The 24957-nt window shown below is 53.9% G+C and overlaps 2 protein-coding genes across 2 annotated transcripts; one reads left to right on the forward strand and one right to left on the reverse strand.

The window, feature by feature from the left end:
- Nucleotides 1-1132: 1132 nt before the first annotated feature.
- LOC311160026 (hydroxyacylglutathione hydrolase-like protein) lies at nt 1133-5447 on the forward strand. Its single transcript, XM_084216472.1, has 8 exons — nt 1133-1278; nt 1989-2053; nt 2141-2258; nt 2665-2773; nt 2922-3025; nt 3141-3242; nt 3327-3406; nt 3717-5447. The coding sequence occupies exons 1-8, from the start codon at nt 1174-1176 to the stop codon at nt 3880-3882; spliced, it is 849 nt and encodes a 282-aa protein (XP_084072598.1). The 5' UTR covers nt 1133-1173; the 3' UTR covers nt 3883-5447.
- Nucleotides 5443-15532, reverse strand: CIAO3 (cytosolic iron-sulfur assembly component 3; the record flags this gene model as incomplete). Its single annotated transcript, XM_084216471.1, has 11 exons — nt 5443-6499; nt 7232-7389; nt 8378-8512; nt 9485-9557; nt 9789-9918; nt 10910-11028; nt 11323-11457; nt 12067-12199; nt 12392-12535; nt 13610-13705; nt 15467-15532. 11 exons carry the CDS (start codon nt 15530-15532, stop codon nt 6261-6263), a joined length of 1428 nt encoding a protein of 475 aa, XP_084072597.1. The 3' UTR covers nt 5443-6260.
- Nucleotides 15533-24957: the final 9425 nt, after the last annotated feature.

Here is a 24957-nt window from a genome sequence, read left to right on the forward strand (position 1 = left end):
CTAGAGATTGAAATCAACCAGCTGGGAGTGTCATTCTGCCTAATCCAGGGGTGAGTGAGTGGCATTGTGGGGACCCAGGGGCTTTAGTGACAGCTGCATTTTTGTGGAAGGGGAACAGAGAGGGTTCAGCCCTGGTTTTGCTGCCTGTGAGTGCCTGTCCCTCCTCAAATGGGGCATTTGGGCCCCTCAGGACTAGGGGGACACCGAGGGGCTGGGACACCGAGGGGCTGGAGCCCCAGGAGGGGCTGAGGGAGCTGGGAAGGGGCTGGAGAATCCCTGAGGAGCTGGGCAGGGGCTGGAGAATCCCTGAGGAGCTGGGCAGGGGCTCAGCCTGGAGCAAAGGAGGCTCAGGGGGCCCTTGTGGCTCTGCACAGCTCCTGGCAGGAGGGGACAGCCGGGGGGTCGGGCTGTGCCCCAGGGAACAGGGACAGGAGCAGAGGGAACGGCCCCAGGCCGGGCCAGGGCAGGCTCAGGGTGGATATTTGGGAGAATTTCCTCCTGGAGGGGCTGCCCAGCGCTGGCACAGCTGCCCAGGGCAGGGGGGAGTCCCCATCCCTGAGGGGATTGAACAGCCCTGTGGAGGTGGCACTTGGGGACGTGGGACAGAGCTGGCTTTGGTTTTGGGGGGGAATGGTTGGATTCTGTCTCGGGGGACTTTTCCAGCCTCAATAATTCCATGTGGGGGCCATGGCCAGCCCTGCCCCAGCGCCGGTGTCGGCTGGGGAAGCTCAGCTCCGCTCTGCTCCCTGGCCTTTGGGGCTTCCTGCACTCGGGGTGGGAGCCTGTCCCTGGGGCAGAGACCCTGCCGGACCCCCCTGCAGCAGTTCAGTGTCCGGCACCGCTCCGCACCTTCTGCCCGCGCTGCTGCGTCCCTCCAGTGCCACCAGTGCCACCAGTGCCAGCCCCCCCATCCCTCCCCTCGTCCCCCGCTGGCCCTGGGGGCAGGCACGGGCAGATTTTGGGGACAGGGCTGGGGGTTCCCCTCCCTCCTGCAGCCCGGGGCTGTCAGGGTGCGCCGCGGGCCCCCGGGGTGGCGCAGGGGCTGTCCCCGGTGCCCGTGTCGCTCTGCCCGCCCCACGCTGCGTGACCCGCCCCGCACAGGCGGGGACCGCCCCGGGGGTGGCGCTGGGGACACGCCGGGGTCCCGCAGCCCCTGCGCGGGTCCCCGGGGCCATGAAGGTGAAGGTGATCTCCGTGCTGGAGGACAACTACATGTACCTGGTGATCGAGGAGAGCACCCGGCACGCCGTGGCCGTGGACGCCGCGGTCCCCAAGAGGGTGAGCGGGTCCCGGGGGGTGGCGGCGGCCCCACGGCGGGGTATCCGCGGGACATCCGCGGGACATCCGCGGGCAGGACAGAGCCCTCCGTGCCCTGGCTGTGGCCGGGACCCCTGCCCTGCCCTGCCCGGGCTCTGCGGGGTCCCCGAGCCGTGCCGCGCCCTGCAGACCCCGCCGCCAGCGGGATCACCCCAAAGCCAGCCCTGTGCAGGGCCGCCCCATGGGCACCCCCGCTTTCCCGGGCCGCCGTGACCCCCGTGTCGCCGTGCCCGGTGGCCCTGGTGCCAGCCCTCAGCTGTCGCGGGTTTTCAGCGTTCGGTGCTGACTCGGGCATTTCCTTCCTCCCGGAGCCGGGAGCAGCTCCCGGCCCTGGGTGTTGAGTCGGCGTCGGAGCCTCCTGGCAGCCGTGCGGGGCTGGCAGTGCCCTGGGGCCAGGCTGGGTGGCACGGCCGCCGTGTCCCTGCCGCGGCGGTGGCACCGTGCTCTCCTCTGCGCCTTCCCTAAGAAAGCACCGGCCAAAAATGCCCCCATGGCCGGGGAATCGGCGTGGTGCCATCCCCCTGCTCCAGGCAGGGTCGCACCTTTGTCCCACCCTCAGGGGATGCTTTTGGGGGATTGCCCTGCCTGGTGGCACAGGGGACAGGTCACTGTGTGGGTGTGTGTGCGTGTCACCTCCCCTGCCCTCTCACCGCTGCTCTGCTCCCTTTCAGCTGCTGGAGATCATCAGGAAGGAGGACGTGGTGCTCAGGGCCATCCTCACCACCCACCACCACTGGTAGGTGTGACCGGCTCGGGGTGGCCGTGTCCCCACGGGGACGGTCCCCGATCCCAGTCCCGATCCCGATCCCTGCTCTGCCCTCAGGGACCACGCCAGGGGCAATGAGGAGCTGGCCCAGCTCCTGCCAGGCCTGCAGGTGTTCGGGGCTGACGAGCGCATCGGGGCCCTCACGCACAGGGTCAGCCACGGCCAGGAGCTCTCGGTGAGCGCCCGCAGGGCTGGGGACAGCCGGGCCCCGCAGGGCTCCTCCTGCTGAGGGGGTGCTGGGAGGAGGTCACACTGTCCCCACTGGGGTGCTCACACTGTCCCCAGTGGGGTTGGTGCTGCTGGGCCATGCTTAGCTCTTGGTGTCCTGGGGTGGGTGCAGATGTGGCCCTGCAGATTCCAGGCCGGGATAGAGGAGGATGCTTATCCCACTCCCGGCCTGTTTGGGGTTGTGCTGGAGGCTCCCACCCTCTCCTGGGTCCCAAATGCCATCAGAGCAGACACAGCTGGACCCCCCCAAAGCCCCTTCAGATCTGTGACCTGCTGGGCCCCAGGCAGGCGTGGGGAGGTCTGGGGGGTCTGTTTGTCTCCCTCAGGATGACCCTGACCCTCTGTCCCCCCAGTTTGGGGCCATCAGGGTGAGGTGTCTCTTCACACCGTGCCACACCTCGGGCCACATGTGCTACTTCATGTGGGAGGATGATTCCCCGGATGCTCCAGCTCTGTTCTCAGGTACACCCCTTGCCCACGTGCCCCCCATGGCTTTTGGGGACACACTCCCTGTGTGCCACCTGTCCCCACACTCAGTGCTGCTGGGGTGACCCTGGCACCCCCATGTCCCGAGCCCTGGTGTCCCTCGGTGCCACCCCCTGTCCCACAGGTGACACCCTGTTCGTGGGGGGCTGCGGGCAGTTCTTCGAGGGCACGGCGGAGCAGATGCACACCAACCTCACCCAGACCCTGGGGACCCTGCCCAAGGACACGGTCAGTGCCCTCCCCCCCAGCCTGGGGGGCTCAGGGGCTGGGAGGGGGCTCAGGGCAGGGATCCGGGGCTGGGACCTGCCCTGGGAGTGGGTCTGATCCCTGCTGCCTCCTGCAGAAAGTTTTCTGTGGCCACGAATGCACCGTCAAAAACCTCAAATTCGCCTTGAAGGTGGAGCCAGAGAATGAAGTGGTGAAGGAGAAGCTGGCGTGGGCCAAAGTAAGTGGCGGTGCCCCCTGTGCCAGGGCAGGGGCCAGGGTGTGGGGTGGCAGTGGGATTCGGACACCTCTGTTCCCCTGGCAGCAGAGGGATGACGAGGACCTGCCCACGGTGCCCTCCACGCTGCAGGAGGAGTTCCTGTACAACCCCTTCCTGCGGGTCACGTAAGCGCTGCTGGGCTCCTGCCCCAAACCCGCTCCCCTTCCCCTCCTCACCGTCCCTGCTCCCAAAGCCCTGCTGGGAAATCCCAGCCCGGGGCCAGGGGAGGCTGCCCGGACACGGGGCCACCCCAGAGCCACCCCAGAGCCCCCGTGTGCCCCAGCAGGGCCAGCGCAGGGTGGCAGTGCCACTGCCCATCCCAGCACAGGGTGGCAGTGCCACTGCCCAACCCAGCAGGGTGGCAGTGCCACTGCCCATGCCAGCAGGGTGGGTCCCCTCCTGTCCCCAGGGCTCAGCAGGGCTGTCCCCTTGCAGGGAGGAGGCCGTGCAGAGGTTCACAGGCAGGACAGACCCCGTGGAGGTGCTGAGGGCTCTGCGCTCCCACAGGGACAACTTCAAGAAGCCCAAGGAGAGGCCTAACCCCCAGGCCATGCTGGCCTTTGACTGGGGGCTCTTTGGGCCCTTCCTGGAGAAGAAGTGACAGCCCCGTGGTGCCAGGGCTCCCTCCCGGCCGGGCCCAGCTCGGGTTGGCTCCCAGCTGGGGCTGGATTTTGTCTTTAAGCTGCTTGTGTGAGGCTGCTCTGCTCTGCTCTGCTCCCCGCTGGCTCCTGGGGTTCCTGTGCAGCTCCTGGATCCCTTTAGGGGGATCCCAGGCTGTGGGACCCCCCCTCGGTGCTGGGGTGCTGGCAGAGGGTCAGGCTGGGAGCAGGGGACAGTGCCAGTTTTGGGGAGCTGCCATGGAAGGAGCCAGGGCTGCTGTGATGGTGGCCTTGGGAGCCCTCCTGGCCCTGCCTGTCCTGCTCCAGCCACCCTGGGCCCCCCTGGCCCTGTGTCCTGGGTGATGGACACTTGGATCCCCCCAAAGGACACAGGACAAATCCCCCATCACAGCAGGGTTTGGGTGGATTTTCCCCCCTGTTTTCCAGCAGGTCCCACAGGGATTAGTGCAGGGATTTGTGGCCCAGTGGCTGCCTTGGGGAGCCCTTGGCCCCCGTGGGGTGTCCAGGTGGAGCCGGGGTCTGCCCCAGGAGGGATTTCCCAAGGTGGGACAGAGTTTAGGCAGCCAAGGACAAAGTGCTGCCAGGCATCCCTTGCATTTTGCTTTTTCCAAGATAAAAACTGGAAAACACTCGGTGCCAACACCATGGACATTGCCTTGTCAGGAGCCAGGGAGCAGCTGGGGCTGCCAGGCCTCTCCAGCCTTCACTTTGTGCAAAATCAGGGCTGTGTTTTATTTATTTTTGTCTGAGAAAGGAGCAGAGTTTTATTTGCAGGTGTGGGGAGGCACTTCACACCAGTGAAGTCATTCCTTTTTGTTTTTGTGGAGAAAATGAGTGTTTGATGGCAGCTCCCAGCACTGGGACAGAGTTGATTTCAGGGATTTTCATGTGTGGACTGTGAATTTCTTTGTTGCCACTGGAGTCTGGTTTGGGGCTTTTTCCTGTGCTACAAACCAAGTTGGGTTTTTTTTGTTGTTTGGTTTTTTTTTTCTGTTTGATTAAGTTATAGTTTGGATTTACTTTGCATGGAAGGGGAAGGATTTATCCAGCTGCAAAAGCTCCCTTGGTACCATGGCCTGCATTCCTCAGTTCCCTTGAAATGCTGGATTGTGGATGCTCCCTTTGGGGTTTTATTTATCCTGGGAGCAGGGATGCCCCTGTGGGTGTGAACCAGCCCTGAGCCTGCTCCACACCCCAAGGCTGGGACAAATTCCAGCTGTTCTGTGCCAGACAGGGAGCCCAGGGTGCCTCAGTGACCTCTGAGTGTGCTGGTGACCTGGGAGCTGGGGAGGTGGCCACCTGCAGATCCCTGGTGATTTCATTTCCAGCTAATTCAGCCTCACTGATTCTGCATTTCTGGGCTGATGTTCCTGTGCCCTGCACTGAGTCCAGCCTGGAGCCCTCCCTGACCGTTCCCCGGTTCAGCCAAATCCCTGCATGGAAAAGGGAATTCACTGGAAGCACCACTTTGCTCCTCAGGAAGGAGGGGAGGGGGCAGCAGGGGGAGGTTGATGCCTTAGAACACTGTGAGGTCATGAGTGATCAGCAACAGCTGAAAAATTGAAAGCTTTTAATTAAAAACATGAAAATTCATCATTTGCTCTGTGGATTCATTGGAACAAAGTGCAGAGGAGGCTCTGGTTCTTGCCAGCCCCAAGGTCAGGAATTATTTTGTGGTAATTTGGGGATGTGTTCCAGCAGTAAGTGCCTGTTTGGTCTGGATTTAGGGATATTATCCCTCAGAAGTGGCTGCTGAGGGTGGGTAAGTGTGACAATTCTGTCACTCCCTGCTGAGTGTTTAGGAAGAAAACACAGAGAAGGAACTGCCCTTGGTATAAATTATTATAATTTAAGGAAAAGGAATCACAGGGGTTTTGTCCAGCATTCACTCCAGTCCCTTTGCAGCCCCAGGGATGATCCCAGGCTTTGGATCCCCTCTCTGGGGGCACAGACCCTGCAGGGCAGTGAGAGGGGAGAGCTCCAGGCCTCAGGAGACCACTTCTAATGGAATGAGGCTGCTCCAGCAGAGGCAGGCACAGAACTGAGTGCTGTGACAAGCCAGCAAGGCCTGGGGGAGGAATATTGGGGTGTGGCACAAAGCTCAGCCTAGAGCTGAGCTCTAAATCCTTGAGCTCCTCCACTCTGGCAGGACTGGGGCTGTCCCATCAGCCTGGGACGTGTTTCTGCCTCTCCTGCTGTGTCCCTGTCAGACTTTGGGGGTTATTCCCATCACCTCACCCTGCAGCTGGAGGAATGAGAGTGCCAGGCACTTTCCCAGAGGCAGGAGTTGCACAGAGTCCCTGGAGGATCAGCAGTGTGTGTTCAGAAGGCACTGAGGGTCTCCTGGGCCGGGCAGCCCTCACCACTTGATGTTGAGGGCAGAGCTGGCTCTCTCCACGGCATGGTACTGTGTGTGCAGCACCTGCAGGGCCCTCTCGGAGCCCCAGCCCCCCAGCCAGCGCTCATAGAGCTCCCTCACAGCCTGGTTCTCCTCTGGCATCTCAGCCCTCAGGGATTCATACAGCCTCTCCACCTGCTGCAGCTCCTCCTTGCTGGATTCCCCCTCCAGTTTGATCTGCCCTCCTCCGTTCAGACAGCCTGGGGGTGAAAAAAAGAGATGAAGAACTTCAGCTGGGAAAGCATCCTCAGTAATTCCAGGTCATTCATCCTGCTCCTGCAAACAGCTGCAGGAATGAAAACACCCCAGGGATGGAGGTTCCCTCCCAGTTATCTGCTGGCAGCAGGGCCACGGGGCAGGGAGATGTGGGCTGGCTCCAGCTGGGGCTCTGCCAGCTCTTATCTCCTGCCCCCAGAACGGAGCCTGAGCCCAGCCCAGGTGAGCCCAGCCTCGGAGGCTGAGCTGCAGGAAAGGGAAAAGTGCCTGGGATGAGTTCTGGGGGCTCCAGAGCTGGGTGGGTCCTTGGGAAGGAGCAGCTCCAAGAGGCAGGAGGGGCCCCTCAGTGGGCTGAGGCTGCCCCTGCTCCCAGGGGAGCCAGCAGGCAGCACAAGGAAAATGGAATCAAATATTAAATATTTCTCCACCAGCCACAGCAGCATTTTCTGTAAGTGTGATGGTCAGGTTTGGGCAATTTCAGAGGGAAAATCCCCTCAGGCACCAGAGCTCAGGAAATCCTCCTTAAAAGCAATTAATTAATCATGCAAATGTTGTGTGATGGAATTCAGCTGCAATTCTTTAAATCCTGAGGTAGGAAAATTCCCCCAGAGCTGTGATGGTGTGGCTGTCACAGCCCAAGGGAGTGAGAAATCTCCCACTCCTCCTGTCTGGAATGCCCTGGAGCTCCCCCAGGCTGGATTTGGGAGCAGCCTCACCTGAGGGACAGGCCATGACCTCCACGTAGTGATAGGGGCACTTCCCTCTCTTCAGCTTCTGCACCAGGTTCTGGATGTTCCTGAATCCATAGGCCAGGGCAAAGTGGAGCAGGACCTGTCCATCCCTCTCCAGAGTCACCTCCTGGAAGTCCTTGTTCCTGAGGGAGCAGAGCACAGCAAGTGGTTTCCCCAAATCAGTTTCTATTTTAAGCTTCAAAGGGCCCTGTGCAAAACCCAAATTCTTTGTGAGTCTCACTGCAGAGCTGTCCCAGTTCTGTGCCACCCAAGGAAAACAGGAAGGAATTCCTTCCAGAACCTTCCAGGATTGCTGGAGCACATCTGTGCTGGATAAAGCCTGAAAAGCTCAGCACAGACCCTCCCTGACAGACCTGACTTCCTTCAGCCAACATCAGTAGAGTCCCTGAGGGGATTTTTGACTTCTACTGGATCATAAAACATGGGAACAAACCCTGATTGAGGATTCCAGGTTTCTAAAGTTAGTGGGAATACCTGGTCCTGATAAAAAAGTAAGTAATTTGATTTTTATCAAGTTTTTGAGACTGTTTTTTCTGCTTCCTAAACCAGGGAATCCTAAACATAAAATTTGCTCATTAGGAATAGAATTAATTCCAAAGGATACATTAAATTAGAACTGGGAAGCCTGAAGGAATCTCAGGTGGATGAGCCTCAATGCCCAAACTCAGGTAATTTATTTTCTGTTTCACTCCAGTTAAACAGAGCCCCAAAGCTCTACCACAAGGTTTTTTGGGATCAATAATCAGTGACAAATCTCCCTGATTGGCCTGATACAAGGTGAGGAATCCCAGCTCCACGAGAGCTCTGCCTTTCAATTACTCTAAAATTTTACAATTATTCTAAAAGTTATCAGTGGGAAAATCCACCAGGCCAAACTCCAGGGTGTGGCTGGAGAAGGGGCTGGAATTCTCCCTGGGAAATTCTCCCTGCCTGCATGGAATGGAAAGGAGCTGGCTGATTTATTGCTGAGCAGCTGGAGGACGGAGCAGCCAATCCTCAGCCTGGAAGTGAACTTAAACATTACAAAAAAACCCTTAAAAATTCAGCCCCTTAACGAGGAGAGAATTCCTGAAAACCCCCCGAGTCCTCAGTGGGATTCCAGCTCCTTACTTGAGGGGTCTGTAGTGGATGGAGGCCCCGTGGATGCCGAAGAGCTCCCGGGCAGCGTGGGTGAAGACGTGCTCCAGGAAGCCGCCCGAGCCCCCGCCGCGGTGCGAGCGCAGCTCCTCCGCAGCCCCGCCGAGCCTGCGGGCACAGCGGCAGCACCTCAGCCCCTGGGGGCACACACAGCTCCAGGGGCTGCCCCAGCACCTGGCAGCAGCCAAACTGCAGCTCCCCCCGAGCCCCACCCCCTCCCGTTTCCTGGGAATGGTGGCACGGGGTGTAGCTGGCCCTGAAGCGTCCCAGGCCAGGCTGGACGGGGCTTGGAGCAGTCTGGGATGGTGGAAGGTTTGGGGTTGGGTGGTTTTCAAGTCCTTTCCACCCAAACCATTCTAGGATTCTCTAATTAATCCTCATTAATTGATGGATAACTCAGGCAGGTGCTGCTGCTGAGCCTTTCTGGTGTTCCTGTGCCAGGAGCTCTGGGTGCTCGGTGCAGAGCCAGCCCTGCTCCCACCCCAGACCCCAAAATGTGCAGCTGGCCCTGGAGCAGAAGTTCCTCCTCAGTTCAACAACCCCAGTCCCATGTGACACGTCCTAAATGTCATTTTTCACCAACAGCCTCCTGCAGATTTAACTGGGTGACCTAAATATTTGTTATTTCTGCTTTAATTCTGGGATCTTTGCAGTGGTTCTGCTAAGGAGGAGCAACAGCTTCTGCTTCAGGAAATTTTTAGCACTGGGACAGATTCTTGTCCTTCCCAAAGCCTGCAGCAGCTTTGTGTGGGATGAAAGGAGCTGGAGTGATTGTCCAGTGGAAATTCACCATATTCTGTACATGAAATGTCTTAACTCCCAACTGTTCTGGTTCAAGGGACACAAGAAACCAAACCAAGGGCAAACACACTTGTGTAAAACAGCAGGAAAAGGGGAATTCTGAACTCTCTGAATCCTGGAGAAGAGGGGGCAGGGAAAACCTGAACTCCCTAAATCCTGGAGGAAAGAGAATTCTGAACTCTCTGAATCCTGGAGGAAAAGGAACAGGATAAGGGGAATTCTGAACTCCTTAAATCCTGGAGGAAAAGGAACATGACTGAAATGGGATTTTGCTCTTACATGGTGTCCAGAGGAGAAGGATCTACATCTGACAGGGACACTCCTTCTTGCTCCAGCAGCTTCAGCACTTCTCCTAGGGCAGAACCAGGCATAAAAACTTCTTATTTTTGGGATACAGGAAAACAAACCCCACAGTGCAGATCCTAAACTGCACCTGCATTTTACCAGGGCATGATTTGCACTATTAAATGTAAATATAGATCAATATCCAACCTCTGTCAGAGACAAAGGGTTAATGAAGCCAGGGAACACTGCAAGGCTCCCAGAATTGCTGGAATTGGGAATTTCCCGTGGCTCTGCTTACCTGTGGTGATGACACAATCCACATCCCTGGTCTGGTATTCCTGGTTGAAGAAGTCTGGCCTGGAGGCCTCCAGCTTTTTGTCATAGCAGGGCATGACAGTGACGTGGTAGATCCTGTCAGGGGGCAGGTGCTGCAAGGGAGACAAGGCTGGGGCTCCAAGCCCTGTCCAGCCTGGCCTTGGGCACTGCCAGGGATCCAGGGGCAGCCACAGCTGCTCTGGAATTCCATCCCAGTTCCTCCCCACCCTTCCAGGGAGGAATTCCTTCCCAATGCCCATCCAGCCCTGCCCTCTGGCAGTGGGCAGCCATTCCTGGCACCCCAGGCCTTTGGGAATAATCTCTTTCCATCTCTCCTGAGGCTCCCTTCAGCTCCTGGAAGTTTCCCTCACTCTGGTGCAATGGTCCAAGGTCAGGCAGGGAAGCCAATCCCTAATTAAGGCATTAGGGATAAACTCCCTCCTTGCTCCCTGCTCCTCAGGACATGATCTGGAATCCCACAAAACTTTGGGATTATCTAAGCAACAAACACAGGCTGAGCCAACAGGTCACTGACCCTGGGCCCCTGTTTCAGTCTCCTGTGCCAAATATTCCCAGAAATTGCCAAATTTTGTCCCAAATCTGCAGCTGCCTCATGCAAGTGTCACAGGCAGTGACCCTCACAAGAAATCCCAGTGGGTGCTGCAGCCCCTTGCTGGCTGTGGGGATATCCAGCTCCCACCTGGAAAGATTCCAGAGGTTACAGGCTGAGGACAGAAGCAGAACATGAGGCTGGGAATGAGGGATCACTCTTGGAGAAGCCCTGATCTGCACCTAAGCACTCACTGCAGTCTTGGCTCGGGTCACATATTTGAAATTATTCACCATCTTTAAAAACAGGAGCACAAAGACACTGAAAATAAGGTTCCTCAGCTCTCCCAAATAATTCAGAGGCTGTAAGTTAATTAAGCCATGCTCAGTGTTCTACCCTAATTACTATTCGTTAGCTGAAACAGAAATGAGGAAGATTACTGCCTTCTGCAAGGCAACACTGACCCTTAAATGTGTATTATACAGCAAATTTATAAAAAAATCATTCTGAAGTGCTGAACTGGAGGAGTAAGAAGAGCATTTTTAGAGCTGTACCTGCTGCTCTGCAAAGTAGCCCTTGACCAGGGAGCCCATGACCTGCTGGGGGGATTTGGTGGTGCTGATGTGGGGAATGATGAAGCTGCCGTGGGTTTTCTCTGCATAGCAGATCCAGCCTGGAAGGAACATCATCCAAAAACTCAATTAAAAAATAAGAAGCAGACCTCCACTCTGCCCATTCTCCCCAAACCCCAGGTCTGCTACTATCTGCCCATAATAACCATTTTCAGCTTTAGTTCAGCCCAAAAAGCAAAGCAAGTGGAAGCCCAGACTGATTTTAAGGCGTCTCACCACTGCTTTAGCACTAAAATCTGTGCTGTGAGGAGAATAATCCTGCAGGTAAGAACATCCATTTGCAGCTTTCTGAGCAGCTGCTGGATTTTGGAGGGCAGCTGGAACTGCAGGCATACCTGGGCAGGCAGAGGCCAGCATGGGCAGGGCCTTTTTGTCCTCTGCTTGTCTGTGGAAGCGCCTCACAAACTCCTGCTGGCTCTCCAGCAGGCTGAAGTTCCTGGAGAAGGTTGTGTCAAACACGTGGTGCACACCTGGGCAGGACAGCAGCTGGGTTAAAAACCTCAGGACACAGCAAAATGCAACAGAAAACCTCCCACTTCAACCAGGGGCAAGCTCAGGCACAGGTGCTGGGCCCTGCAGTTGGCAGGGGACATTTTTCAGCAGGGGAAGAGGAGGAAAGGGGGCAGGAGAGGTGGAAATGTAAAATGTAAAACTTGTTTTCAGTGGTTCTTTACAGGTTTTATGGACTATGGAATGGTTTGGGTTGGAAAGGACCTCAAAACTCAGCCAGTTCCACAGGCAGGGACATCTCCCACCATCCCAGGGTGAGCCAGCCTGGCCGTGGCCACTTCCAGGGATCCAGGAGCAGCCCCAGCTTCTCTGGGAATCTGTGCCAGGGCCTGCCCACCCTCCCAGCCAGGAATTCCTTCCCAACATCCCACCCGTCCCTGCCCTCTGCCAGTTTAAATCCCTTCCCTTGTCCTGCCCTTACAAAAAATCCCTCCCCCTCCTTTTCCCAAGCTTTCCTCCCTCTCTCCAAACTCACTGTGGGACTGAACTTTTGGACAGTCTGGAATCCCCGTGGGGGTTAAACCCCTTAACTTGTGCTCAGCCCAGAGAGCAGGAACCCCCACACTTGCCTAAACCCTTGAGGAAGGTGGTCAGCTTCTGGGCTGTCTCCAGCAGCCCCAGTTTGCACCTTGCAGCCAGGGAGGCTCTGGACTGGGGGGACACAGAAACCACCACCAGCTTCTGCTCGTGGGCAGCAGCAGCCTGGAAAAAACCAAACAACCCCAAAGTGGCAGAGCTGGCAGCAGCACAGAGCTCACCCCGAGGCAGGAACCTACACCAAACCCTTGAAAAATGAGAAACAACCCCAGGAGGGCAGAGGGATCCCTGAGGGCTCAGGAATTCCCTTTCCCCGTGGATTTTCCCCCTCTTCCTGCAGGGGGGAGTGGGACCCACCTTGTTGAGAGCCAGCACCTTGCAGAGCTCCCCGTGGCTCTGCTGGCTCACCAGGACACTCTCAGCTGAGGTGATGCAGCCACTGCAGGCCAGGCAATCGTTCAGAGTGATTTTGGCCTTCTCCAGCTTCTGGGCTTCCCCATCCTACAAAAAAAAAACCCAAAAAACCCAAAGCAGGCTCAGTTCTGACCCCAGAATTTAAGGAGCAGTATCCCCACTTTGTTAAATATAATAATGATGTTGTTCTTTTGATGCTCTTCGTTTATAATTTAGAAAAATAATTATTTTTAATTAGATGAGGACAAAGCCACCTGAAGTTGGATGCTTTTAATGGGATTATTTGGCACAGCAAGGGGGATTTCATCCCAGACACTGGAAGGGAATATTTTCCCTTCTACCTGCCCTGAATAATTTGATTTTCCCAAGAGATTATCCTCTAATCATCACTCCTCAGTAAAGCCAGGAACAGACCAGGAAATGAGGCACTATTAATATTTTAAAATAAGGAACCAGACTCCTTTGGAAGTGCTGTGTCCTCCTTTTTTTTTAAATCAAAATCTGCCTAAAGTTCCAAGTTCCATTCCTAGAGGGATTCCCAGCCTGGTTAACTGAGCAGTGCCAACTTTTTTTGGTGAAAACAGGAAAAAAATCAGCCTGAATTCTGGAAGCTTCTGAATTCTCCAAGCTTTTAAAGAAATCATTTGAAATATTATTTTTTAAAAAAATCCAGCCTGATTTATTAAAAATATCTTGATGAAATCTCTGAGTGAGCACAAGGACATTGTCACAACCAACCTGGAACTGCCAATCCTTAAATGCTGATAAAATAAATAAACTTTTCATTTTATCTGTTCTCTTATGAAAATCATCACCACTTAATGGCAGTGTTTCAGAGCATCAAAAACTGGAATAAATGGAATTACTGATTATAAAATGACTGCTGAGAAAAGAATTTATAAATTAAAATGCTGATAGTTTAAAGTTTAGTGCAATCTGAGCCTATCTGCTCTTATATTGATAATCAGTAATTAATGCCAGCGTTTCAGAGCATAAAAGTGGCACAAAATGGAATTATTGATTATAAATTAAAAAGAAAAAAAAACCACCAAGAATGCTGACAGCATCTCCTTGAGGCATTAAATGGATGTAGATAATTAAATTACTTAAAGTACACTCATTTTTCTGTTTTTTTTACAATGAACAAAGACCCCCATGTACCTGATTGACCTGGAAATAGCTTCCATCAGCTTCAATTCTGATCTTGGCTGCTGCTTTTCCAGGCTTCTTGTCCACTTTGACAGGCTTGATGCATTCCTGAAAGAGCAGCAGAGCCTGGAGGTGAGAGCTGAGCAAGGGAGAGGGGATTGGATAAAAATAAATATTGGGGGGTTCAATAAAAAATAAATATAGGGGATTGGATAAAAAATAAATATAGGGGATTAAAAATTGGGAATCAAATTACAAAAATAGGGGATAAAATAAAAAAATAAATATAGGGGATTGAAAAAAAAATAAAGAACTAAAGGGATCTGACAGCAGCTCTGGATCCTGCCCCTCAATCCAGGCTGGATTTTCTCAGAGTTTCTCTCAGCCCTGCCAGAGGAGTCAGGCAGAGGCTCCTCACCCCCTGGGAGCAGGAGGAACACTTCTCCAGCATCATCCCAGCCCCAGGCACAGCTCAGCTCTGGGCTTGGAGCTGGGGCAGGAACAGCCAGCCCCTTCCTCCTCCTCCTCCTCCTCCTCCTCCTCCCCAAAGTCCAGGAGCAGCTGCAGGGAGGTGTCAGTGCCCAGCCCTGCTGGCTTTGGGGACAGAAGGGGCTCAGTGCCACCCTGCTCTGTGTCCTGCTCCTCCTCTAAGCACTCTGAGGCTCCCCTACACGAATCCCCCTGCAGGAACCCTTCCCTCAGAGCAAAGGCAGAGCTGCCCATTCCCTGAGGAATTCCCTTACCCACCCCAACCCAGGGAGAATTCACCATTCTGGGGTTTGCTACTGCCCTGCCCACAATCCCAGCTCCTTCTGCCGTGCTTCCCAGCAAATAAACACAGGACACAAACACAGGATATGGGTCTGGATATGAATCCTGGATATGAGTCTGGATATGAGTCTGGATATGAATGCTGGATATGAGTCTGGATATGAATGCTGGATATGAGTCTGGATATGAATCTGGATATGAATCTGGATATAAATCCTGGATATGAGTCTGGATATGAATGCTGGATATGAATCTGGATATGGGTCTGGCTATGAATGCTGGATATGAATCTGGATATAAATCCTGAATATGAACCTGGATATGAGTCTGGATATGAATCTGAATATAAATCCTGGATATGAATGTGGATATGAATGTGGATATGAATGTGGATATAAATCCTGGGTATGAATGCTGGATATAAATCCTGGATGAGAGTCTGGATATGAATCTGGGTATGAATCCTGGATACGAATGTGGATATGAATCCTGGATATAAACCTGGATATGAATCCTGGATATAAACCTGGATATGAATCTGGATACAAATCCTGGATATGAATGCTGGATATAAATGCTGGATATGAGTCTGGATATGGGTCTGGATATGAATGCTGGATATGGGTCTGGATATGAATCTGGATATGAATCTGGATATAAATCCTGAATATGAATCTGGATATGAGTCTGGATATGAATCTGAATATAAATCCTGGATATGAATCTGGATATTAATCCTGGATATGAATGCTGGATATAAATGCTGGATATGAGTCTGGATATGAATTCTGGATATAAACCTGGATATGAATCCTGGATACGAATCTGGATACAAATCCTGGATATAAATCTGGATACGAATCTGGACACAAATCCAGGACTGACGTGTCGGGTGTGTCCCCGCAGTGTCCCCGCGGTGTCCCCGAGCCCAGCCCCGGCACTGTGGCAGGGTCAGCTCCCAGCCCTCACGGGTTTTACAGCCCGGGCACGGTCCCGGTGACACCGAGGGGCAAAGGCTGAGGGTGGCACCGCCGCCTCCCCCCAGGGCCCCTCCGCACGCCCATCCCCGGAGCCCCCGCGGGTCCCCGGCGCTGTCACCTGCGAGGGGGCGATGAAATCGTCCAGCTCCGTCAGCTGCAGCACCCCGCTGAAGCGCGCCGCCATGGCCGCCGCCAAGCGAGCCGCGCGTCGTGACAGCGGACTACAGCACCGCCGCAAAGCGAACCGCCACACGTCGTAAAACGGGACTGCCACACCGCCGCAAAGCGAGGCGCCACGCTGTCGTACAACGGGGCTGCCACACCGCCGCAAAGCGAGCAGCAGCGCTGTCGTAAAAGCGGCCGCAATTACAATCCAATATTTTTTATTTTTGCTCGGCCGATGTCGCCTTTTCGGAATAAACTGATACCGTGTAAGGCCTTTTGGCGTTCTAAGGAAATGGAAATGTGTCAGCGCCAGGAAAATCTCCTGCCTCGAGAGGAGCCCAAAATTAAATCCCAGCAAAGGTTTCAGGCTCTGAGAAATAAATAAATAAATAAATAAATAAATAGGTACAAAATGAGGTGAATTCCGTGCAGCTGCTGGGCCCGGGCAGGTGCTCAGGGGGTGCTTAAGGAGCACATTTAGGGCGGGGAACATTTGGGGTTTCGGGCAGGGTAGGGGACAGGGAGGAGCCGAGCTTGGCTCTGGTTTTTGGGGCTGTGCCGGACCCGGCGCCCGCTGCAGGTGACTCTGTGCACGCTCTTTTTGTATTTCTATTTATACTATTCACATTGTATTTATGCTTATGTTCACACATATTTATCCTTATCTTCATGTTTTGAATTTCTGTTCCTCTCTATTCCATGTTCACATTGATGTTTATTTACATTTCCCTCTCCATTTCTATCCCTGCCCCGGCAGGTTAGGCTGCCCTGCCCAGCCCAGGTGCCAGCCTTGCTGGGCACACCCCGAGCCCTTTCCAGAGCTCCTTTCCCTGCATTTCCTCGTGCTGGCAATGAGGAATGAGGCGGTCCCAGCCGTGCTGGGCAGGGCTGAGGGTCCCCAGCACCTCGCCCTGCCTCCCCTGGGGACACGGGGACAAAGCCCAGCTGCTGGGCTGGGGGTTCTGGGAGCTCTGGGGGGATCCCTGGGGGGGGATCCGTGGGAAGGAGTTGAATAGGATGGGATGGGATCCACGAGATGTGATGGAATGGAATAGGATGGGGTGGGATCCATGGGGTGGGATGGGATAGGATCCATGGGAAGGGAATCCATGGGATGGGGATAGGATCCATGGGGTGGGATCCATGGGATGGGATCCATGGGATGGGATGGAATAGGATAGGGTGGGATCCATGGGATGGGATCCATGGGATGGGATGGAATAGGATGGGGTGGGATCCATAGGATGGAGTGCGGTAGGATGGGATCCATGGGATGGGATGGAATGGAATAGGCTGGGATCCATGGGATGGGATCCATGGGATGGAATGGAATAGGGTGGGGTGGGATAGGATGGGGTGGGATCCATGGGGTGGGATGGGATAGGATGGGGTGGGATCCATGGGGTGGGATGGAATAGGATGGGATCCATGGGATAGGATGGAATAGGATGGGGTGGGATGGGATAGGATCCATGGGATGGGATCCATGGGATGGAGTGGGGTAGGATGGGATCCATGGGGTGGGATGGAAGGGAATAGGCTGGGATCCATGGGATGGGATCCATGGGGTGGGATGGGATCCGTGGGATGGGATCCACGGGGTGGGACCCTGAGCAGGAGGGGCTGGGGCCCTGCTGTGCCCATTCCTGGCTCCCCAAATCCTGGCACAGAGGCCAGCACAGGTCCCAGCTGTCCCTTGTCCCTTTCCCCTCTCCCTGTTTGCTCTGCGGGGCTGGGAGCGTTCCCCGAGCGAGGTTTGGGATTGTGCCATGCAAACATCCCTGGGGGAGCCAAGGACAGCTCTTGTGCAAACCTAGGAGGGAACAGAGGGGCTGAATTCCCCTGCCAGGGGATGTTTGGTGCTGCTGGGGGTGTCCCCCCTGTCCCTGGGACACGGGAGGGGCTGTGGGAGGGCTGCAGGGCTGGGGTTAAATCAGGATGGAGTTTGGAGGGGTTGGGGTGTTTGTGGGATTGCTCTGCAGGGGATAAATTAGGATTGGGGCTGGGGTGTTTGTGGGATTGCTCTGCAGGGGATAAATTAGGATTGGGGCTGGGGTGTTTGTGTTTTTGCTCTGCAGGTCCCAGAGCAGGGGATCAGTCAGGGTTGGAGGGTTTGGTGGTAGGAAAAGATCTCTGGCACCCCTGGCTTCCCTCTCTCTCTCCTTGCTGCTTAAATCCCCCTCAGGTGAGGGGCTGAGGCAGCTGAGGATGGGATCACAGAATCACTGGGGTTTAAAAAGACCTTAAAAACCCCAACCATTCCCCCAGCACTGCCAGGGCCGCCCCCAAACCTGTCCCCAGGCCAGCTCTGAAATCCCTGCAGTGACCCCAGCCCCACCCTGGGCAGCCGTGCCAGGGCTGCTCCCCCCTCTGGGGCAGGAAATTCTTCGTTAATCTCCAAATTAAACTTCCCCCGGTGCACCTGGAGGCCATTTCCTGCTGCCCTGTCCCTGTTCCCGGGGACAGAGGTGGTGCCCGAGCTGTGACACCCAAACCCCACCCCGGGCTGACCCCTCTGGCATTTCTGGGCTGGGCTCTGCGGCTCCTTGGAGCCAAAATTCGTTTGTGTTCCTGAATTCCCCGCTGGGAACTGCAGCCCTGAGCAAACAGAGTGACACCAGCAACTCGGGGAGGCAAATATTGTCCTGCCTGTGGCACGGGGATCTCCCTGCTGGTGACATTTACGGAGGCTGTGGCACCCCGGGGGCGCGGGGCTGGGGGCAGCTCCTCCTCCTTCCTCATCCTCCCCATCCTCTTCTCTCATCCTCCTCCTCCTCTTCATCCTCCCCCATCCCCCACTTCTTCCTCCTCCTCCTCCCCATCCTCCCCCAGCTCCACGCCAGGTTTGGCACTGGGGGTTGCTGTGGCCAAACCAGGGACGATCCAAAGCACCAAACTCCATTTCCAGCAGGTTTGAAGTGGTTTTAAGCTGTTTGAACAATTGCAGCATGCCTGCTTTTTATTACATTCTTATGAAAACTCCTGAATTTGGCTTTGCCCGCCGGTCAGGAAATTCAAACCGAGTGTGAAATGCAGGAGAGAATTGCAGGTGGATTAGGATGGAGAATTGCAGATTGGGATGGAGAATTGCAGATTGGGATGGAGAATGGCAGGTGGATTGGGATGGAGAATGGCAGGTGGATTGGGATGGAGAATGGCAGGTGGATTGGGATGGAGAATTGCAGATTGGGATGGAGAATGGCAGGTGGATTGGGATGGAGAATGGCAGATGGATTGGGATGGAGAATTGCAGATGGATTGGGATGGAGAATTGCAGATGGATTGGGATGGGGAATGGCAGGTGGATTGGGATGGGGAATGGCAGGTGGATTGGGATGGGGAATGGCAGGTGGATTGGGATGGGGAATGGCAGGTGGATTGGGATGGAGAATGGCAGGTGGATTGGGATGGAGAATGGCAGATGGATTGGGATGGGGAATGGCAGGTGGATTGGGATGGGGAATGGCAGATGGATTGGGATGGAGAATGGCAGATGGATTGGAATAGAGAAATTTATTCCAGGTGAGCCCCAGGTTTCTCTTGTTCCTCCTCCTTTCTCTCTTGGTTTCTGTGTCCGTGACCTTGGCAGGAAATCCTTTCCAGGTGGATTTTTGCTCTTCCCAAAAAGCTGCTGGGAGAGCTCCCCCACAGGGGTGGCACTGGAGCAGCCCTGGGGACACCCCTGTCCCCCAGCCCTGCTGGGGCTCTCTCCCTCCCAGGAGGAAATCCCAGGAAATCCCTTTTCAGGAGGAAAACCCAGGGCAAGGTGTTGGAATCTGAAATGCAGGGAGCTCCCAGAACAAACTGATTGTTGTGTGAAAAACCAGCACCCACTTGGTGAGGAAATGGCACCCACGACTCCCAAAAATCAGAGGAGTCAGAGGGGAAACAAAGCTAAAGAATTCCCAGGACATATTAAAGAAAACCCTAAAAAAAATATTAGATATATATATTTTATATATTTTTATTTTTGTATTTTTATATATTTTATATCTCTATATCTATATTTAGATATATTTCATTTTTAAAATTCTTATTTATAGAATATATTTATATTTTAATTTTATATCTTTGATATAGTTATATTTTATATATTGTATAATATATAAAAATATATTATATAAATATAAACATATATTATATACTCATATAGTATATATATTTATATATACACTATATTATATATTTATCTTATTATATCATATAAATATACATTTATATTTCTAGATATTTATACATTTATATAAAATATACAAATATAAATTAGATATAAATTATTCCTATTTATATATAATATACAACTAATAACATTATATAATATATAATAGCATATAAATATATATACTATATACTATATTTATATAATAGTATATAAACATATAACTATATTATACAATATAAATATATAATCTATAAATCTATAAATATATTATATATCATGCCTATGAATATGCATTTAAACAGTGCAATTAAATAGTACAAAATGAAATTTGCTATAGCTATTGCTGTGCTTTTGGCAGTTTGCTGGATTTTATCCCTTTTATCCCTTATTCAGCTTTTCAAAAGTTAACAGATTGAGCCTCGTTGCTCCCCCCGAGCCAGGCTTAGCCAGACCCGGCTTTGCTGGGCCAGCACAAAGCCCCTTTGTCCCGGCTGGGGCGTGCCCGGGGGCTGGGCAGGTTTCTTGTCCCTGTCACACCTGGCTGAGCCCAGCCCAGCCCTGCCCGGCACGCCCGGACCCATTCTGGGGCTGTCCCCCCCCCTTTTTGGGGTGTTCCCCCCTTTTTGGGGTGTTCCACCCTTCTCCTGCCAGCCAGACCTGGAGCAGGTTTTTGGAGAAAAGCATTTTGGAGGCAGAGGCAGGGCTGGTGTGTCACGGGGTGAGTGAATGAAAGGGGATTTTTTATTCCAGGTGAGCTCCAAAATCCCACTCACAGACCCTGCAGGGCCATGGGATGAACTAAAGGGGATTTTTTTTTATTCCAGGGGAGCCCCAAGTGCCCCTCACAGACCCTGCAGGGCTGGGTGTGACAGTGGTGAATTTAAGGGAAATTTTATTTTATTCCAGCTGAGCCCCAAAATGACCAAAAAAGTGCCAAATCCCCCCCCAAAAATGCCAAACCCCAGAGCTTTGGCCTCTGAAACGCACCTGGAGGCTCCCCAGAGTCCCCTCGCCTTGAGCTGCCGCCCTGTGGCTAATTACCAATCGCGCTAATTGCGCAGCGGGGTTGGTGCTGTGGGAAGGGGCCCGGGGAGGCTCCGAGCCAGAGCAGGGATTGTTTGGGACTCCAGGAATTCCCGAGGGCTGAGGAGGACCCGGAGTGTGCCGGGAACAGCCAGGGTGCGGTGGCGCCGGGAGGGGACAGCGACACCGATTATTGATGGCTGGGAACGGGCAAGCCCCGGCCAGAGCCGGGCTCGGCAAAAACCGGCCCGGGGAAGCAGCAGGAAAGCGACCAAACAGCGATTTTTAAATGTTTGGTTGGGGTTTTGGTTTTGTTTGGTTGGTTGGTTTTTTGTTTTGATTTTTGGGGTTTTTTTGTGGGTGTTTTTTTTTGGTTGGTTGGGGGGTTTTCTGTTTGTTTTTGTGGGGTTTTTTGTTTGTTTAGTTGGAGTTTTTTTGGTTGGGGTTTTCTTTTTTAGTGGGTTTTATTGTTTGTTTGTTTGGTTTTGGGGATTTTTGGTTTGGTTGTTGTTTTTTTGGGGGGATTTTTTGTGGTTTTTGGTGGTGGGTTTTTTTGTTGTTTTTTTGGGTTTTTTTTTTCTGTTTTTTTCTTTTTCTTTTTCTTTTTTTTTTTCCCCCAAATCTGAGGATGTAAAACTCCCCCGCGATGAATCCAAAGGCTCCCAGCTCCCAGCCTGCCATCCATGGGATCTGGAATCACGGAATACGTTGGGTGGGGAGGGATCACAGGGGCTGGATCCCAACAATCCCATCCCTGCCCGAGCTCTCCTGGGGCTCTGCCCAGCGCCAGCCCCCCGGGAATGAACCTTTCCCAAACCCAACCCGACCCCCGGCACGGCTCCATCCCTGCCCCGAACCTCCCAGCTGGAGCTGCCGGGCACACCCTGGGAATTTCTGGGAGCTCCGGGCACAGAATCCATCCCGGTGCCGAAACCTTCCCGGGGCTGGAGGGAGCGCTCGCCCCGCCCGAGTGCGGGCAGGGAGGGACAAACCGGGCTGGCTTGGGCAGAGTCCCGGCACTGCCCAACAGCCCGCGCTTGTCCCGCAGGGTTATTTTTGTCCCGCAGGGTTTTTGTCCTACAGGGGTTTGTCCCGCAGCTCCTCTGTGCTCCCGGAGCGGGGGAGTGCCCGGTTCCATCCCCTCTCTGCTCCCGGAGCTCAGGAATGCCCGGCTCCCTCTCCATCCCCTCTGTGCTCCCGGAGCCCGGCAGTGCCCGGCTCCTGCTCCATCCCCTCTGTGCTCCCGGAGCCCAGGAATGCCCGGCTCTCGCTGCATGCCCGGGGAATGCCCGGCTCCATCCCCTTTGTGCTTTGTCCCCCACCCGCTCCATCCCCAGGGAGTGCCCGGCTCCTTCTCCATCCCCTTTGTGCCCTCTCTCCATCCCCTGTGAGCTCCCTGAGCCTGGGCAGTGCCCGGCTCCTTCTCCATCCCCTTTGTGCCCTGTTCCATCCCCTCGGTGCTCTCGGAGCCCGGCAGTGCCCGGCTCCCTCTCCATCCCCTTTGTGCCCTGTTCCATCCCCTCGGTGCTCCCGGGGCCCGGCAGTGCCGGCTCCCGGCTCGGTGCCCGGGGCGTGTCCCGCTCCATCCCGGGATGCCGCAGCCCGGGCCCCGCCCCGGCTCGCCCGTCAAAAGGAGCCCGCGGTGCCCGAGCGTGCCAGGGACCGGCACGGGCACAGGTGAGCGGCACAGGGTCCCCTCCGGGCGGGCACGGCCACCTCCTGGCCCTGGGTCACCGAACCGGGTCACCTCCTGTCCCACTGCCACCCCCTGGGCCACTTCCTATTTCTCTGCCACCCCCTGTCCCTCTGCCACCCCCCCCGGGTCACTTCCTCTTTCTCTGCCACCTCCTGTCCCTCTGCCACCCCAGACCCAGCTCAGGGCGTGGTGCCTTCGTTAATTCCAAATTCTCCCTGTGTTTTCCTGGACACCCTCCCCCCCTCCTCAGGAGTTTTTCCCAATTTTTGGGGCTGATTGTGGCGTTTGTGACGGGTGTTGGGGTGTCCAGACTTCCTCGTGACCTGTGCCTTTCCTCCTCTGGGTTTGGGGTTGGGATTCATTTATTCCTGGTTGGTTTTTCCTTTCTGAACTGGTTCCCGTGGCTCTCCTGAAGACCTGTGCTGCTTGGGGTTTTATTTATTTATTTATTTATTTATTTATTTATTTATTTATTTATTTATTTATTCCCGGTTGGTTTTTCCTGGCTGAGCTGAGGTGGTTCCTGCAGACCTGCCCAGAAATGCCTCCTCTGCTGCCAGGGCTGGGATTCCTCCTGCTGCTGCTGGGTGAGTCTGCTGTGGAGGGAGGGCTGGCCCAGGAGGGTTTTCCTCACCTGGGATCACCCTAAAAGGGGAAATTGTGCTGCCAGAGCACGGAATGTGACTTTGGTGGCTGCTCTAAATCCCCAGCCTTTCCTTGTCCTGTTTGGGGTTGGATTTGTGAGTGAAATATTTCAGTTTTTAGGGTGGGAAGGTCCCACTGGGACTGATCCCTCCTGTCTGTTCAGAGCTGTGTACTCCCTGTTCCTCTGCACTTCAGGAATAATCAGAATTAAATCTGATTACCTCTCTATTCATTGAATAACAAACCCCAGCAGGGTTTGGGTTGGGAGGGACCTTAAATCCCCTCCACTCCCACCAGCCCAGGCTGCTCCAAGCCCTGCCCAGGGACACTTCCAGGAGTGGGAAATCCATTCCAGGGCTGCCCAGCCTCCCAGGGAACAATTCCCAAATCCCAACAGCCCACCCAGCCCTGCCCTGGGGTGGGAGGGCACATTCCCAATTCCCACATTCCCAATATCCCACCCTGGGTCCTGTCCCAAATCCTGCACCCCATTAGGGGAAGGCTCCTTTGGCTGTTAATTAGTGACAGTTCTGCATTAATTAAAGGATTAAAAATCAGGTAATTAAGGAAGGTGTTGTGCTAATGAAGTGCTCATCCAAGCTGCTTTAGGGCCCCCTTCCTAATGCAATTTTTGGGATTGTGAACTCATCCACAGCAGGAAAGTCACTCCCTCCATCAGACCTGGGGGACTGCAGAGCCCTCTTGGGGTCCCCTCCCTGTCCCTGCCCTCATCCCACTGCTATATAATATAGTATATTATCCTATAATATATTAATATATCGTAACAGATCTATATAGAATATTATATATTCTAGAATATTTATATATATTTATATATATAATACATTATATTATTATCATATATTATATACACTATAGAATAAAATATATTAATTGATTGATATATATCAATAATATATTGATATATTGTATTGATATATTAATATATAAGATTATAATATATCCTATATTAATATATACTAATATGTTCTATATTACATTGCATTCTATATATATTAATACAATATTTTCTATAATAACCTGAACTATAATATTTGTATTGTCTCGCCCTTCACACGAGACTAAAAATAGAATAAAATTTTTAAAAACACCTCAGAGTTACCCCCTCTCTGAGTCAGAAAAAGGCAGAATCCAGCAGAAACCGAGCTCTGGAAGCTGCAGGGGCTGGGCAGGAGCTCTGTGCTGGCTCTGCTCCCAAACCCCCTTGTCTTGCAGGGTGCCAGGGTGCTCCTGCTGCTGGGACAGAGCTGGTAAGGCAGATTCAACCCCAGAACTGAAATTTGTGTGCTTAAAACATTCCTGGGTGGTTTGGGCTGGGGGGACCTTAGAGATCAGCCACGGCAGCCCCCCTTCCTCTGGAACCCCCCTGAAACCACCGGGGAACTTTCCCTCCCCTTGTGGGGTGGGATGGGCTGGAACTGCCCAAGGGATTGAGGTGCAGGGCCAGGGACTGTCCTGGAGCTCTGGGCTTGGGGTTTGGGGGTGCTCAGGGCTTGGGGTTTGGGGTTTGGCTGTGCTCAGGGTTTGGGGTCTCGGTGTGCTCAGGGTTTGGGGTTTGGGTTTGGGGTCTTGGTGTGCTCAGGGTTTGGGGTCTCAGTGTGCTCAGGGTTTGGGGTTTGGGTTTGGGGTCTCGGTGTGCTCAGGGTTTGGGTTTGGGGTCTCGGTGTGCTCAGGGTTTGGGGTCTCAGTGTGCTTAGGGTTTGGGGTTTGGGTTTGGGGTCTGGCTGTGCTCAGGTCCATCCCAGCCCAAAGGGCTCCCCCCAGTCTGTGTGCAGTGACCCCAAACAATGCCAGAGCTGCATTTTAACCCCGTCTCTTTTCTCCTCCCCCTGGTGCAGTGCTCCAGCTCCCCTGTCAATGGTGAGTTCCTCTCCAAATATTTATCAGAAAGCTCAGA

Source organism: Fringilla coelebs (genome assembly GCF_963513975.1).
Source record: "Fringilla coelebs genome assembly, chromosome: 16".
In the NCBI taxonomy this organism is placed as follows: Eukaryota; Metazoa; Chordata; class Aves; order Passeriformes; family Fringillidae; genus Fringilla; species Fringilla coelebs.